An 18,063-nucleotide genomic window follows, 5' to 3' on the forward strand; every position below is an offset into this window, starting at 1 on the left:
AATTTATCAATATGAATGCCCTGTCAGCAACTGGAAACAGCCTCATGATAATATCTACAAAGATCTCCATATATTTTACCCTGAAAGTTTTCGACAAATTTCCCACATTCAGTCCGTATGCGTTTAAATCGTCATTCCCGTCTGTCCTCCATCTGCGATCAGCTATGTGTGTGTGTGTCTGTGTGTGTTCACACCAGACGGAGATAGAGATGTCCTCATGGTGCTCTAGGGCAGCGCAAAGGCTGAAATGCTTATCTACCTGTGTGCAAACCACTGTATCGGTGTAACAAGAGGAAATGACTCCACATGGGGGCAAAATGAATATATCAAATCAGCTCCACAGTGATAAGTTGCTGCTGAAGCTTTAGTTTGGGTAAAGACAGCAGTGTGGTTTGATCCAGCCCTTCAGGCTTGCTGTCCCATCACCTTTATCAGGTAGTTTTCCCCCCAGCGCACCACCCAGTGGATTACACCACAGTAAATACAGCGAAACTGATAAAGTTAATGTGTGTGTGTGTGTGTGTGTGTGTGCGTGTGTGCGTGTGTGTCCCTCACAGGCAAGAGTGACCCCTTCTGTGTAGTGGAACTCAGCAACGATCGGTTACAGACGCACACCGTGTACAAAAACCTCAACCCAGAGTGGAACAAAGTCTTCACGTTGTAAGTGTCAAAAGCATGTATATGCATGTGCGAGAGAGTGCTTTCATTTGCATATAATCTCATATTTTTAGTCTGACAATTTGTGATATATTTTCAAGTCACCTACAATACTGACATACAAAATACTGATAGAAAAAATGTAAATGTATAAAATGTAAATATTTTAAAGAATGCATAGAATATGGTAATTGCAGTAAATTTAGCTAGTTTAAATTTATTTATATATATATATATATATATATACATGTAAACTAAATAAAAAGATAAAAAAATAAAAAATTGGGCAGAAAACTTGGAGAAATATTTTTTACCCATTATATTGAAGAAGCTTAGTTATTAATACTGTACTTTAGAGCTATGTGGTTTACAGAGATACATCTGAGATCCGAGGATTACAGGATAATATAGGCAGGATTATTTAATTAAGCTTTGCATTGGTAGTTGAAAATGTGACACATAAGTAAACTTTTTCTTTAAGAAGAAAATGAACTTTTGTTCAAGATTACACTCCCTCTGCAAGTACAGCCATTGTGCCGTTTGATAATGTGCCATACATAATTTCTTATATTAGTTCGATATCTAGAGGTTGTTCCATTGATGTTTTTTTTTTTTTTTTTAAATAATCTTTCAATCTTCACGGCTGGAAATTCATTTGTGAATTCCCATGGAAAGCTGGGTAATCTAGCCTCTCCTTGGAGCGCTCATCTCTTAAAGAATAACCTCATTTTCTTTCATTAGACTTCTCCTCTTTAGCCTACTTTTCAAAGATAGCATTTCAAATGGAGAATTGCAGCATCTTTTTTTAACCCCAGCACAATGGAGATTGTCACCAAGGATTTAGATGAATCACATTTTTTGTCATGACTTGAAAGATCTTTTCAGTGTTTAATATTAGTCAATGACTTCTTCACCTGCCCCTTTTTTCTTCAACTAGCAATGTGAAAGACATCCACTCAGTCTTAGAGGTGACTGTCTATGACGAAGACAGAGACCGAAGTGCCGACTTCTTGGGCAAAGTGGCCATTCCATTGTTAAATGTAAGTTTTGAGCTTGCAGACTTTTTCTTACAAGAATAAATCAGTTTGAGTTTGGACAAATGTACTAAAAAGATTTTCTTTGAATATATATATATATATATAATTTTTGTTTTTTTAAATTGATTTTAGAAATCATAGAGTAAAATGTAAAAGTATGAAAAACACACACAAAAAAGTAAAAAAAAAATGGGGGAAAAATCAACAAAGCATGTGTCTAACCTTTATTGATTTTAGTAATCATAGAGTAAGATGTGAAAGTGAGAAAAACACTGGGGGAAAAAAAGCTACTAACAAAAACAGAGAAGAAAAGAAAAGATAAGGGGGGACGCAATGTGCGCTCCCAGGCTGATTCCCCAGGATAGTTAATTTGCGGCTGACAGTGGTCGGGCCGTAATGAACAGGTACTTGTCAGAGCCGCCACAGTTGTTTTGGGCTCTCTGTCAGATGCAGCAGCTGGGGTTCAAAGGTCACACGGAGAGTGTATTCAGCTGGGTATTGCCAGACAGACGGCTGTCATGTCCCTCTCCCGCAGATCCAAAATGGAGAACGCAAAGCTTACGCCTTGAAAAGCAAGGAACTGACAGGGCCAACCAAAGGGGTCATCTTTCTCGAAATAGACGTGATTTATAACGTTGTAAGTCCCACTCTCTTTTTCTCGCTTGCTTTTTTCTAGCGTTTTTCACTTCTTTATCTACTTGTTCTCTTCAGCCTCTCCCGGGCTGTCTGTCTCTCTTTTAATTACTGAAGACTCCCCTTTCCTCAGCCTTTTATTTGTGCGTCTGTGTACCGCTGTGTGTGTCCATCCGCCATTTTAGGCGGGAGTGTGAGAGAGCGTCACATGGCTGTGTGGTGTGGAGTGTGTGAAATGGAGGGATGTCTTGATATATTAGATTGTTAATGATGCATCATGATCACATCTTGATCTCGACGGTGGATTATTGCATTCAATTACGCATGAAGTTTATATGTTGCAGGTAAAAGCCGGCATGAGAACTTTGATTCCCATCGAACAGAAATACATTGAAGAGGAGCCACGAGTGTCCAAACAGGTAACAAGAGCACTTTTTTCGCACCTTTGTTGAAGACATTAATAAAATCCCACCCAACACAAGTTATAGACAGCAGCATCTTTCTCCTCGTCTTCTCTCTCTCTCTCTCTCTCTCTCTCTCTCTCTCTCTCGTTCTTTCTCCTTGTCTCTTCCTTCTCTTCTGGAGGTGCTGAATAGAAATGTCAAGCTGTCAACGCTGGGGGTGCATAAGTAGATTGGCCATCCTTTAGTTTGGACCTCAGTGGTTCTTCTGCTGTGCTTCTTTTTGTCACCCAGTTCAATGTCTCCCCCCATCCCTGACAAAGAGCTGAATTGTAGGGGTTGTCCCAAATCAGACCTGTCACTGAGACACTGCTTGGGACAAACACACACACTCTCTCTCTATCTGTCTCTATCACGCTGAATGCATGCTAGAAAGTGCCCACTCTGCACTTTTCGGTGTGAATTTGCCCCCCACCTAAACTGTTTGTGAGTGAGACAGCAAGACGTGCACACAAACTGAACGGCAAGGGCAACATATCAAATTTATCTCCACAAGATTTGCTTTTGCTTCTTGATACTGTCTCCTCAACAGTTGAAGCTCATTTCGTCGAACATCTAAGACATATTTTATTCTTTAGTAGTTTGGTATCGCATTTCACCTCGAATGTACTTTGATTAGTCCCAAATGACAAACACAAATGGCCTACTTTAAAGGGATAGCCCGAATCCTACACTTCACCACAGTAAATGTGGATATTTACTATGATCAAAGCCATAGCGTTTTAAAGCCATTATGCGACCAGGACCTTTTGATCTTCCCGTGAACATAGGAAGAAGCGGTCATTTGCAGTACACCCGCACTCAGAAACATGAAGAAGACCATTTTATTAAAGAGAAATAAATAAATAAATCCTTCATACTCATACAAATAAAAAGGTAGATATGGTTTAGTTTTCTCTAATTTGTGATTTGTTTCATTATTTTGGTCTAGTATCATATTTTTGGTGTTATTCCCTAACAGCATCTCTAAAAAGTAGTTTTCCCATTATTTCTAAATGTTGAACTTCAATTATTCTAGTGCTGTTAGACCTAAGATTTTTCCACATCAAATTATGATCATTTAAAATTTATATTATATACACTACTGTTCAAAAGTTTGGGGCCTGTAAGATTTTTATTTATGTTTTTTTTTTTTTTTTACGTTTTTTGTATGCTCGCCAAAGCTGCATTTATTTAATCAAAGTTTTTATTTTTTATTTTTGTAAAATATTACAATTCAAAATAACTGCTTTCTATTTTACTAAAATTTTAAATGTAATTTATTGCTTTGCTGGCGTAAGCTGAATTTTCAGCAGCCCTTACTTCATTCCTCAGCGTCACATGATCCGTCAGAAATCATTCTAATATGCTGATTTGGTGCTCAAGAAACATTTATTATTATGATCAATGTTGAAACTATAGCTACGTAATGAAGAATCACATAAAGTGTGATTATTTTTTTCATTTGATGAATGTAAAGTCAAAAGAACAACATTTATTTGAAATACAAATCTTTTGTAACATTTAAATGTCTATGCTGTCACTAGTGACAAACAAAAGTATTAATTTTCGCTGAATGATGGTATTCATTTCTTGAAAAAAAAAACTTTAATGATAGTGTATGTAGTTGACAAAAAAGAGGAATTTAATTGTAGTATATTTGTTTAATTGTAAAATGTTGTCTCTTGTTCTGTCACTCAGCTGCTGCTGCAGAACTTCAACAGAGTGAGGCGCTGTATAATGTTCCTGATCAATGCTGGCTGCTATATCAACAGCTGCTTTGAGTGGGAGTCTCCTCAGAGGAGCATCTGTGCCTTTCTGGTAAGGACCAGTATGAATTCAACCACACCAGCAGCTCCAGAATGTATTTGGACACATTTGTGTTTGAATTTCATTATATCAGATTTTAAAATATAAGTAAATATCTGGATATTTTTTGGTTGTCAAAAGGATCCCACTTTATATTAAGTGGCCTTAACTACTATGCACTTACATTTAAATTAATCATTTGACACAATGTATTTATTGTGTACATACATCTGTTACATTGTACTTATATTTTTAAAAATACCTGCATGTAATTACATCTGTAATCAATTTCTGTAATTACATTTATAATTACACTGTTGACCCATCCTTACACCTTAACCCACCCTTAAACCTACCCATACCACCAAACCTGTCCCTAACCTTACCCGTATCCCACCTCAATAGCAGCAAAAGTGTTTTGGGTAACACTTTATTTATAGTGTCCTTGTTACACGTTACATGTTTTTTCTATTATTATAACAATTAATTATGCACAGTTACATGCAAGTAACCCTAAACCAAACCCTAATCCTAATCCTAAGCATACAGTAAGTACATGTAGTTAATTAATATTACTCAGTACCTAAATGTATATTTACACTGTAACAAGGGACACCTTAAAATAAAGTGTAACCGTGTTTTGCAAACCGTGCTTTGGTTAAGGCCACTTAATATAAAGTGGGGCTGTCAAATGTTAGTGGAACATGTTCAGAGTTAACGTGATGAACTACACCTGTGGTTACACTGGGACACATTCATGAACTGAGGAAAACTTTATACATTCACTAAAATGACCTTGGGATAAATTGATTGCAAAAATGCCTCAGAAAAGTGACATTAACTCTGAGAAGAGTACTCTGGTATTTTGTTATCAGTAGCCGATCTGAATCTGCAACCAATACATCCCAAGGTCACTTTAGTGAATGAGTGAATGAAGCAAGTAAGTTCTCCTCGGATCACACATGAGTAACCATTGATGTAGTTCATCAAATTAACTCTGAACATGATCCACTAACCAGAAAGTATTAATATAATGTACATTTATCATTTCTTTTAACAGTATATCCACTGTTTTATCATTCAATACCTAACTTTTTTTTTCTTTGAAATGTTTTGCTTCAAAAGTGCATTCCTATATAATTGCTCAAATAATATTTTGTTTCTAATTCAGTGATTTTCAAACATTTTAAGTGTGTTTTAAGTGCCCAAATACTTTCTGGGGCCACTTCGCATACACTGGACTTTATAAAATATAGTGACAGGTTCTGTGGTGATCCATTAGGTCCTGTGCACACATTTCCCATCTCTCTGTCTGTTGTGTTAAAAATGTCCAGAATTTTGCCCATTTGTCTTTGACATCCTCCAGCAATCCTCTCAGATCTCAGGCACCTCGGGTGAAGTCGCCTGAATTCACGACAGTCTCTTTCATAGCGTGGTGCACCTTCAGACTGTAATTGGACAGTTGAACCTTCATGAAAAGGACACCCTTTGTGAGTGGGCCGTGTGACTAAATGCTAGCACAGGACAAGCTGGCTAATCTTTGCCTGTGATGCTGCATAATTTGCTGTAAGGCCTGTCTGTTTCGGGACTCGTGTGTCTTTAAGTGTCGCTGGGTAGGCCATTAACATTTGCTGCTTGACACATTTTAATTTCAGTACACTTCCGAAAGCAAAAGCCGAGGGCACACGCGTGAGCGGAGGGACAGCTGTATCGATCAGCTAACATTTTAGTTGAACATTTTTTTTTTCTTTTCCTTCATGGTTGTCGGGGGAAAAAACATCAATGAAAATGTCAGAGGAAGAAATGTCAAGAGGTTTGAGGAGAATAAAACAAAAAACAATTACATTGCATTTGTTCTTAATGTTCAGATGCTATTATAAAAATGATTATTCAGTCACATTCAGTTCAGTACGTCTGACCTGAACTACCAAAGTTATAAAATATAGCTTTAAAAAAGAAGAAAAAAAGTGTTTTTTTTGTTGTATTTTCTTCACAGTTGTCCCATTAGCTGGTAATGTTATTCTTTGCAGTCTAAATCTCCCTCCTTAAGAGCTCTCTTAATCATCACACTGATTTCTTTCTTTATCACCAGCCATCTGGTTCAGGTGAGCCTTCACCGCTGCGCTGAGACACACATCTGTGCCGTTCTGTCAGCCGCTGACAGTTGTAAGCCAAAAGAATACAATAGTCAGACACCGGCGGAGGTGATTTTGCATTCAAGAGTTGCAGAACCTCCGGTGCTTGCCGCACAAAGGTTAGCCAAAGCAAAGGGGCTGCTCGTGATGCGCAGATAAAACCAGCTGCGAGCGGCGGCGGTGGCAAGCCTTGTGATTTGCTATTCTGGTATTTTTAGGTCTGTGCCTTTTTGACATTTTAGAGTTCTTGTTTTTAGCTTAGGTTTTGAGGTTGTATTGGTGTTTTTGTTTATGTTGTTGGGATTTTGTTGCAGAAACTCTTCCAAAGGTTTTTTTTTGTTTGTTTGGTGGTGCTCCAAATACTCTGCTCCTTTTCTTAAAGGTGAAGCGTGCAAGCGTGTCAGTAAAACATTGTGCTGGATCTCAGTTTAATATGCAAAGTAGGCCATTTTTATGTTGAAAACTTTTAGGCAGCCATACCTGCTTGACGCAACCATGCAATGGCAATAGTTAGGGGGTGGGACTATCTGTTTGACAGCCATCCTTGGCCGATACATTTCTTATTATCAGTGTTGAAAACAGTTGTGCTGTTTAATATTTTTTGTGGAAACCAGGTTTCTCTTTTTAAAGATTCTTTGATGTATATAAAGTTCAAAAGAACTATAAATGTCTTTACTGTTACTTGCGATCAATTTAATGTGCCCTTGCTGAATGAAATTATTAATTTATTTTAAAAAGGCATTAGTTTGGCGGTCAGACTTATTTGACAAGCAGTGGCAGATTTTTTTTCAATTTTTTTTTTTTTAATTATCAATAAGGAAACCAGTTGTGCTGCTTAATGTTTCTGTGGAAATTATTATTTTTTCAGGATATGCTGATAAATAGAAAATTCAAAAGAACATAGTTTATTTGAAATATTTTGTAACAATATAAATGTCTTTACTGTCACTTTTGATCAATTTAATGCGTCCTTGCTGAATGAAAGTATTAATTTATTTGATAATCAATGGCTAACAGTCATCATTGGCTAAAACATTTCTTATGTTGTGCTTATGCATTTATATATTAATGTATTTATTTAAAGAAGGCATTAGTTGGGGGTTGGACTACCTACCGTATTTGACAAGCAGTGGGTTTTTAAAAATATATTATCAATGTTGAAACCAGTTGTGCTGCTTAATATATTTGTGGAAATTATGATCATTTTTTTCAGGATACTTTGATGATTAGAAAATTTAAAAGAACAGTTTATTGAAATATTTTTGTAACAATATAAATATCTTTACTGTCACTTTTATCAATTTGATGCATCCTTGCTGAATGAAAGTATTAATTTATTTGACAACCAACAGCCAACAGCCATCATTGGCTAAAACATTTCGAATGTTGTGCTTCTTAATATTTTTCTAGAAACAGTGATTCCTTTTTTTTTCAGAATTGTTTGATGAATAGAAAGTTCAAAAGAACATAGTTTTATGAAATCTTTTGAACAATAAAAATGACTTTACTGTCACCTTTGATCAATTGAATGTGTCTTTGCCGAATGAGAATATTAACTGATGTTTGACGACCAATGGGCAACAGTCATCACTGCAAATTCCCATCTTTACATGTGTGTTAACTTTTGTAAGCCGTACATTCATGATCGCACACGGCCAGCCAGTCAAGACGACACAGCTCATGGCATATTCACAATGGACAAAGCTCGGAGAGTATGTGTGCGTGTGTGCGCTCGTTCAAGTGCGCGTGGGTGTCCGCGTGAGTGTTTGTGCACGTCTGCCTCCCCTCTCCGCGAACACCTGTAAGCTGAGCGTTCGCGCTGGGTGAATATGGGCCATTGTTCTGGCTGGCAGAGTGGTGCTCATAAAGACCGCTCTGTGCCAGCCCTCCCCGCACACCACTCTACCCCTCCAGCTCCTTATTGCTCCCGCACCGACTCTTCCTCCAAACAAATTTGCCGTAACTCTACCTGCAATTTGGCCTTGAATTGGGAGCAAATAGAGCAGGTATTGTGTGTCGTGGGGAATAAGAGCGGTGTGTGTGTGTAGAGGGTAAGGAGAGGGAGATATATTGGAAGGGGAGAGGTAAGGAAATGATACCCGGCTCCTTTATGTGGGGTAAAGTAGGACTCTTATCAGTGGGAGCACCCAGACAAGAGAGCTACTACTACAGGAAACTGGAGCAGCCTTCACCTGCTTTGCATTTAGATAAAATACACCCGGCCAAAAAAAAAAGAGACAGGAAAAGAGAAACAAATGCTTCGGTGTGTGTCTTCACAATTACAAGCGGTGTGCTACAAGGTGGCACCTTTCTGCTCCATGTCACCTGTCAGCCAATGGCTCCGAGAGTGTTTTATTTATTTATTTATTTATTTTTTTATGCGACAAATTAGGAAAAATTCAGCTTAATCTGTTAATATAACACCCAAAATTAATTTCAACTCAATAAAATTCAAAAATATAACTTCAACTCAGTAAAACGCAATAATAATATAACTTTTATATTAATGAAATAAAAATATATATATGTATATATTTAAAATATATTTATATTTAAAAAAAAATAATAAATAAAACAAAACCTTAAAATAAAAAAAATAAAAAATACAAAATGTTTGACTGTTTCGGCTTCTATGGAGCAATGTACACCATAGGACCCCAGATTTCTGTTGCATGTGGATTTCTGTTATTGTTTCTTTTTTAATGATGAAATTATGATATTATTTTCTTTTGAAAATTCATTTTAATTATTTTTATTTTATTTTAATTATTATAATCTATAAATGAAATACCACAGATTTTGTTTGTTAGATGTTTAAGCTGAACATTTTGAAAGCTGACATGAACTGTTCTACAGAAATTGTGTTTTAATCACTAGTCAGTAGTGAAGATTTCCTGATTGAGCACATGTTTTAAGAATGCTCTTTTTCAAGAACTTTCTAATTAGATTTAGCTCAAATCACACCGAGTCTGAAAAACAACGAACGAAAGCATTTCACGACATGCCAGAAGATGGCAGTGCGGCATCACTCAATCCAAACATCCCCACCTAATGAGTCCAGCCAAAAAGCAGATGAGTTATTGACGTCCATAATCAGCCTCTCATTTGGCGTATTTCTACCCACCGTTGGCACTATTTAAAATAATCAACACAATGTGATGACTTAATTTCTGAAGTCCAAGTACAGGGGCTGTTGTAGGCTGTGTTGGTAACACACTTTTAATGTGCTAATTCTCAAATGCCTGCTCTGAAGTGCTCAAGCCTGCACTCCACTACACAAAGTGCCAAAATGATATTGAAATTGGCTGCCAAAACGTGTCCGTCCTCCATTCCAAAAATCCAGCGAGATGCTGAAACACTTGGCCGATCCAGATCGTTCTCCCAGTTAGAGCAACGGCTTTTGTTAAGGGACTTAATCTCAAGTGCATTTGCTTGGATAAAATCAAATAGATATTTAAAATGAAATCAAATTTACATGCTACTTGATGTTAGAGATGGATGTAGCGTGTATGAAAATGCTAATATCACTTAGTTGTTGATATTCCGCTTAGTCAAATTCATTAGGGAAGTGAAACAAAACACACACTGTGTAGGCATTCTTTCATCATGCTTCAGATTCACTCCTTTTCTATTAATTTCATACATAAAAACTCATTTTTAGAAAAAAAGGAATAATTTAAGCAATAGACGTAAGCATTTTCTTCTACTTCAATAAAAGATAGATATCTTTGTGATGCCCTTGTCTTGGACAAGAATTCTTGTTGTCTTGTTATATTAACCAAAGTTAAACTATAATAGATATTGACGGTAACAGCAATAGTGATTTGTGGATTTCTTTTGGTGCTTTTTGTAGATTAATGGACTGACAGGAAATTACATTTCAGATGCCGTTTAATGAATAGATGTCATGGTCTGTATTAGGTTACTGTTGGTCATTCATTGTCATTGTAAGACAGGATCCATGCAGGTGGAGAGGTTACAGTACGTGCCCTGAGCGGAACACTGCGGCTCTGAAATACAGGAAACTGAACGCCGTGGCTCCAGAATGGCCACCAAAGCTGGCGAACTGATCGTGAATACCTGGATGCGCTCTGACAAAGCCTCTTGTCGCGTGTTCGCAGATTCGGTTTCTCCTTTTCCTCTCTATCGTCCGAACCTTTTTCTTTCCCTTTCAGTTTGCTTCAGTTTGGGGTCCGTGGCCGTTCCCTCCCTGAGGAGAGCTCTCTGTGGGGGGGGGGATTCGGGGGACCGGGGGTGATGTGAGTGTCTAGGCTGGAAGAATGGCCCCACAGCTCTGGGCATCTCTCTCTTGGCCGCTGGCTTGCGTGAAAGAGAGAGGGGTCACTTCCAAGCAGGCGAGGTGTCAGCTAACATCAGCTGTCAATCAGACTCTGGCCCTCAGCTAGAATAACCAAACTTAAGAATGGAGTCCAGCGACAGGTTAAGGAACCACTATAGGCGTATGAAAACAAGATGGACGCTACGGAGTAGAGACAAAGAAATGGATTTTCTTTGTGAGCGATAGATTCAGGAATGACTCCTTTGGTGTAGTTTTAAATTCCAATGAGTGTATTTTGTGATCTGTCAAAGTTTGCTGCAGGCTGATCTGTTGTATTTTAAATATTTTTAATACTAAATTAAGTCATTATGATTTTATGAATGCACAGATGGAAGATATTAATTCAAAGTGATGAAATTCTAATTACTTTGTCTGAAAAATAGATTTTGCTTTAATTAATGGGACAAGCTACAGATGTTTTGCTGAATTTTGCAAGAAATGTGTTTGCTGTATAGGAGCAGGTACTAAAATACCAAATGTTACAGAATTGTATTTATGTTTTATTAGGCAGTGTTTTTCTGTAAGCAGCTTGTGCATATTACATATTTTGCTATATGCAAATTCTCAGATTAGTTCCTTTATTGCATATTAAGTGCATGATTTACATTTATAATTGTATTGATCCATTGTTTTCTGCTTTATTTAAATGTGGCTTATTTGTATTCAGTTCTTCAAAACTTACTTGAAGCTTTAACATTAAAATTGCGAAAGAGGTCATTTGAAGATAGCATTTGGACCAGTGTTGATAATACATATATTATGCACGTTAGATGTGCCTAATTTGTGCCCCGTGTCTTTTTTCCCCTCGTTGAAATGTTCAGTGTGTGCGCATTGGGTAACAGTGCTGTAATGGATAGTGTGAAGGGCACGGAAATACATCTGACCTGTTTCTGCAAGATTCAGAGATTTTCCACTGCTCTGCATGTGTGTCTGTGGGCATGTCCGGTCCAGTCTGATTTAACGTTATGTAAACTTTTCGAATGTAATGAGGTCTTTGTGGTGTGCGTTAAAAGCCTCTCTGTGGATGCATGGCTAAAGTGCATTTCATATACTGTATAAGGATACTTGATTTATTTTACAAACGTGAATACTTATACTGAATATCACGTTTGATCTTTTTGTATCCAGTTGGGTTAACATTAACATTTATTAGTGTAAACTCTAACGCTCATCAGCCTTCTTAATCTGATTCTTTTTTATTATCTGTGAATAATATTGTCATGGCTGTGATGCTGTGATTTTTGCTTAGCTGTAAATATGTCTCACAGAAACAATCAAAATGTGGAGATTTTTCATTTTGGTTTGGTGTGTTTATTTGTTGTACTTTTTAAAATATAGTTTGGATTAATGGCTTTACTAGAAAACATTTTTGGGTCTATTCATTGTATTTTACAGCTCTTTCAAAAATGAGGTAGACTGCAGTATATAAAGTTAGTGCTCATAGTAAGTAGTTTCAAAGTTTTTTTTTTTTTTTTTGGAAAATGTTAAAAGAACTACATATAGTTATTTTTATTTTATTTATTTTTTTCAGTGAATAAAGCTAAAAAACAAAAACATAAAATTGCTACACACTGTTATATCCTTTTTATGGTCAGCTTCTGTTTCCCTCTGCGGAGTATGTGAACATTTTGTTTACTATAGAGTAAGACCAGAAACATGCTTTTTGCTTTATGTTTTGTGCCTTTATAATGTTATTTAAGGAGAATGAGATTTTGTTGCAGATGATTGACTCATTCATTGTGTTTTCACACTGAAAGACTTTAAAAGCATCATCTGTGCTCACACATGACAGACTGTGAAAAATAATCAATGTGTTACTGTTATGTATTACTGGTTGTCAGGTGTTCTGAAGGTATCCAATAAAAAACGAATTTAGATATGAGATTAGAGAAATTACATTTTCTAACAGTTTTCCAAAAAATATATAAAAAGTTACAATAAATCACAAATGTTGGTCGAATTTTTGTTTTTGAAAAACTGACATAGTTTAGAACACAGCCAAATGATTGTTGATGTGTTTTAATGTGCGTTTTATAAATGCATCTTCAGAACGATGTTCTTTCCTTTTGTTTGTTCATTCATTTTGTTCTCTCTTTCGGTAGCTTTTCGTTGTGGTTGTGTGGAATTTTGAGCTCTATATGGTCCCGCTGGTTCTCCTGATGCCGCTGGCCTGGAACTACATTCTCATTGCTTCAGGGAAGGACACGAGACAGGGAGATGTGGTGAGTTCTGTCACACACTGACCTGCACCTGTATTTCTATCTAGTACATTTAAATGCACCCTCTCTTTTTGTATTTAATATTTTTTGAGTATTAAAACATCTATCAGAATTCCAAATATTTTGTCTCATTCAGCACTCATTAAAAGTTTTGAAAATGATTGTTTTTCTAAGTATGGAACAGGTGGGAACTTGAGCATTTCTGCGTGGCACTCCAAGCTGTTTATTTATTTAAATATTTTAATTAAAATGTGTCAGCGCAGTGTCATTCTGAAGAGGACATTTTTTTAAATCATGCACACGTATGTTTAGAAAGTGTCAAAATGCTCTGCAGCACTTTCATTGCAGTGTTGCTTTGATTTCGGTGTCTTTTGTGTCGTTTTAAGCTGCTGTTTGACTGAATGTGTGGGCTTAAAGATTCAGTGGAACAGAGGTATAAAAAGAGCTCACCTTGAAGTTAATTGAATGGAATCGATTGTATATCAGTGTAGATTTTTGAAAGTCATTTAATTGGAGTTTGAGAACTTCATACAGTAATTGAATAAAAGCTTTGGACTTGAATAAAATCGTCACCAGACAAAGTAGATAGTAAATTAATTGTAGATCACTATTTCAGGGTATACATACGTTTTTACCAGGAATAGTCCCATTATATATATCTGAAATATCTAGGATATCCTTTGATTAAATGGGACAAGCATATGAACTACATTTCTTTGAGTGCCCTGAATATAAGCAATCAAAGTTTCACTGTTATAGGGACTCTGATATTAATTTTTTTTTTTAAATATCATACTTTATGAGACACTCTTTGTCAAATTTTGCAAAGAATAGGGGCCGGAAAAAAGTAGCAAGAACCAAAGGACCTCAAGAAAGTGTCTGTACCGTAATTATGTTGTCCTGTAGATGGCGACATTGTTTGCAAAAACGCAAAAGCTCACCAGCTCTGATTCATTTATGTAGGCTTGTCTGTGTATTTATTATTTACCATGTCAATACTGATACACTTTTCCTCCTGTTTTTAGATTAAAATCAATAATTTATAAAGAAATAAAACAAAAATAAGTATATTTTAATGGATAAATAATATGGAAAAATCTTTTTTGATATGTCTTTTTTTTATTTAATCTGTGGTGGTAAATGTTTAATCATATATTAATGGGTTTATGGTATATTATACTATAATGGTATTGCATGTTGCGACAATATAAATATGGTAAAGAAACAACTGGTTTATCATAACACACACACACACACACACACACACTACTTTATGATGTATTTTAATAATATAATTTAATTTTTATGTGTAATGAGCTTGTGTGATAATTTAGTGAAGTGTATGTGTGTGTGTGTGTGTGTGTGTTTTCTTTCATTGTTTTCAGTCAGCTGGGTCAGAAGTTAGGGATTCAGAACTAGGTAATGGGTCAGAGGTGATACTGTCAGGACCTGTGGATTTAAGACACATGAGAGGGCTAGAGTCCTAGGTAATGCCTTTAACCCATTATTCCTCTATCCACATCTCCTCTGCTCTCTAACAGTCCATTGTTCTGCATTTTGACGACTGTAACCACAACACATGGGCTGGTGAGAGCAAGAGAGTTCAGAAACAGTAAACACACACACACACACATGCTTTCCATTAGACTCAAACTCACTGATGAGCCTGAGCTTGGACACTGTTTCCCTGTGCTTTACTATGAACTTCAGGGGAAGGAATTTAGGTGTCTTTAAGTGTGTGTGTAATGATTAGTACCTGATGTCATTCATTTTTTTCACTCCTAGCTGTTATTGTTAGCTGTTATATATATATATATATATATATATATATATATATATATATATATGTCACTTGAAGCTTAAAACTGATTGTTGGCTACTATCCGAAAGTGATGCATCCATTTACATAAACCCATGCTTTCTGAGTTTACAGTTTGTGCTTTATTTTCATAAATACACACTCAGAGGACTGATGTACTTTTGAAAGGACTAATATTCCCCCCGTGCAAGTGTCCCATTCATGCTTTCATCACTACAGTAGAGATGCCAGGCTCCCTGTGCCTGGCAGGATGTCATTTCAGATAACTCTAACTGTAGCTCTGCGCTAAACCTGCTGACACATAAATGCAGGCTGCGGTGCTCCAACAGTCCAAGCTGTTTTTTTGTTTTGTTACTGAGACAGACAGAAATGAGAAACGGAGATGCTGCCCAGCCTAGATGGCAAGACTTATTCTGAAACTTTTCCAAGTGTTTGTATGACATCTGACTATCACATCGTGTGGTTTTGTAATGTGGTGCAGCATGTCTCATGCACAGAATGGAGTGGAAGAGCGTGTGCACTCAAATATTCTGTATGCATGGACAAGGAATGTAAAAGTGAGACTCTAGGTATGAACAAAAGCTGCACAGAAAAATTCTTACAGGCATATTCTCTCTCTCTTTTTTGATAGACTTTTCAGCTTCAGTTATAATCACTTTCTTTTTAATTGCATTACAGACTATTTTTTAATTACATTGTATCACAATATGTATATATACGCACACATACACACGTTTATTAATATTATATAGTGTAATTAAAATATATTATAAAAAAATTGTTAACAAGATTATTTGCCATAAATATACAATTAAACATTCACCACCACCATGTATTCTCCAAATTCTATTGTTCAGGGTTGTGGGACATATACTAATAATATTAATTCTGCATATAATATTAAATAGATTTTGGCATTTGTTTTTTTTAAGTAAGAATCTGTCATTATCACGGAATAATAGCCGGTTATTATTAAAAATCAACCCTCTTCAGGGTGACCATATATTATCCCTTGTCTGTTATACCCCTGTTGTCCACAGCCTAGTATGTTCAACGAAAACAGAAACCCACTTTCAGCTGTCACATTTCTTGAAGGGACTTGTTACCTCTAGATGTGACATGCCAGCTCAACTCTTAACCTGTAGACAGCTGACCCCTGACTCTCGTATTCTTTTGCTGTTCTCCGCCTGCCACCCTTCCACCAGATACCTGACCTCGCTGTCACGGCCTGTTATTGTTAAAGATCCTTTTTACCATCTGGAATGGCTATGCACTAAACACTAGACTACACTCCCAAACCGTTGTTTTAAATCAACAGAAGCTTAGCTAGCCTGGCTGCCGCGTAGTGCCATGGTATTGGTTTTTGTGTCAGAATGAATAGACAATGGAAAAATAAACACGGGTTTAGGAGCAAGACAAAGGGATGTGACTTTTGAACTACGCCTGTCGATCATCAGCAGGTGATGGAAAGCTATGATTTCTAAAGCGGCACTAGGTTTCCTCTCTAAACAAAGCAGCTGCACTGTCTCCAGCGCTTTCAGAAGAGCCCCCTACTGGTAGGGAGTGCAAGCGCACCTCTCTTAACCTGAAGTTAAGGGAGCACCGACACAGCTAGCCAAGCTGTTCTGACAGCAGCTGTCAGTGGCTTGCTCACCTCCTGCAGAGAGGCAGTCCTCACCACCCTAACACCACCCCTCACCTACTTTTGTTTGGAGACCTGGAAGCGTTCGGGTGGGCTTCAGTGTGGCCACTGAGGCTCAGTCAAGCGTCGGACAGCTCGGTGTGTGAATGGAGGGGAGTGAAACCCATGGCTGGCCCTAGAAGACCCGGGCTGCTGAATTCACTGGCCTGGAAAACAGTTTACCAGATGTTTTGAAGGTGTTAATTATAGCATATACTGTCAGAGCTGGAGGAACATAGTGACGTCTCTTTCACTAGCTCAAGCGCAATTAGGCATTCGAGGTTCTTTCACGGCAACCTTGTCAGTGGTGGGAGAGAGGGTCTTAATTGTCAGGGTTACTCTCACTGTGTCCTCAAGCAAGCTCGCAGTTTCTCTATTTTCCTATGGCATATTTTAAAAGGTTAATAATTTTTTCACAGCCTGTTTTTTTGTGAACATTGCTGCAGCTCATATTTTGGTTTAAGGTTTTAAGCAAAATCAGTGGTTCTCAACCTAAAGGCCCCAAATGTGCAACACAAAATATTTCCTCTGGTATGTTTGCTGTAATGTTGAAAATTAATTATTTTTATGAATTCGTTTTGTGATTCTATAAAATTCTGTTTCTTTGTTGAAAAAATAGTTATTGAGGGGAAAAATTCAGTGCAGATATCAACATGTAACTCATCCCTCACAATTTATGAAATGGGCAATAATGATTTGTAGTTTATTGTGGAGAGATGTGATATTTTTTCAATGTGATCAGACTTATGATTTTTACTTTGACAAATGATAAAGTATTTGAAAATAGACTTACATTAAAGAAGGCAACAGAGACATCCTTTGACTTGTGTCTGTAGACAATCATGGTGAACAGGATGTGAACATGTTTCCAGTAAGAGTTGTTATAAATAAGCTTTCCTGTAGCTCAAATAGTAGAGCATGGCGCTAGCAACGCTAAGATCATGGGTTCGATTCCCAGGGAAAGCAAGAGCTGATAAAATGTAAAAACTGTAACTTGAATCCAATGTAAGTCGCTTTGGATAAAAGCGTCTGCCAAATGCATAAATGTAAATGTAAATAACAAGGTTCCTCATTTAAAGTATCAATGTAATGGCAGTAGTGACAATTTTATTTTTATTTTATTTTTTTGTACGTTGGGTTGTACATCTGTGTAAAATGGATAATTGGAAAATGTTTGGAGAAGTCCAGCATGCATCACCAGAGAAAAGTCTGACGTTTCACCATTTTATTATAAAATAAGGTAAACAATATTCAAACATATGAATGAATGAATAGTGTACAATAAGCTCAATAA

The 18,063-nt window shown here is 36.8% G+C and overlaps 1 protein-coding gene across 8 annotated transcripts in view; it reads left to right on the top strand.

Moving 5' to 3' along the window:
* mctp1a (multiple C2 domains, transmembrane 1a) overlaps positions 1 to 18,063 on the top strand; it is a 170,695-nt gene that overhangs the window by 113,879 nt on the left and 38,753 nt on the right. For 7 of the 8 annotated variants that reach the window (XM_058775032.1, XM_058775031.1, XM_058775033.1 and 4 more), the window contains 6 exons: positions 558 to 660; positions 1,595 to 1,697; positions 2,230 to 2,331; positions 2,672 to 2,746; positions 4,469 to 4,588; positions 13,153 to 13,272. In XM_058775032.1, the coding sequence (XP_058631015.1) occupies positions 558 to 660; positions 1,595 to 1,697; positions 2,230 to 2,331; positions 2,672 to 2,746; positions 4,469 to 4,588; positions 13,153 to 13,272 (623 nt within the window). The remainder of the gene's footprint in view (positions 1 to 557; positions 661 to 1,594; positions 1,698 to 2,229; positions 2,332 to 2,671; positions 2,747 to 4,468; positions 4,589 to 13,152; positions 13,273 to 18,063) is intronic. The other variant, XM_058775034.1, reaches the window with a different exon arrangement.

This window comes from Onychostoma macrolepis, chromosome 05 (assembly GCF_012432095.1).
Source record: "Onychostoma macrolepis isolate SWU-2019 chromosome 05, ASM1243209v1, whole genome shotgun sequence".
NCBI classification, from domain to species: domain Eukaryota; kingdom Metazoa; phylum Chordata; class Actinopteri; order Cypriniformes; family Cyprinidae; genus Onychostoma; species Onychostoma macrolepis.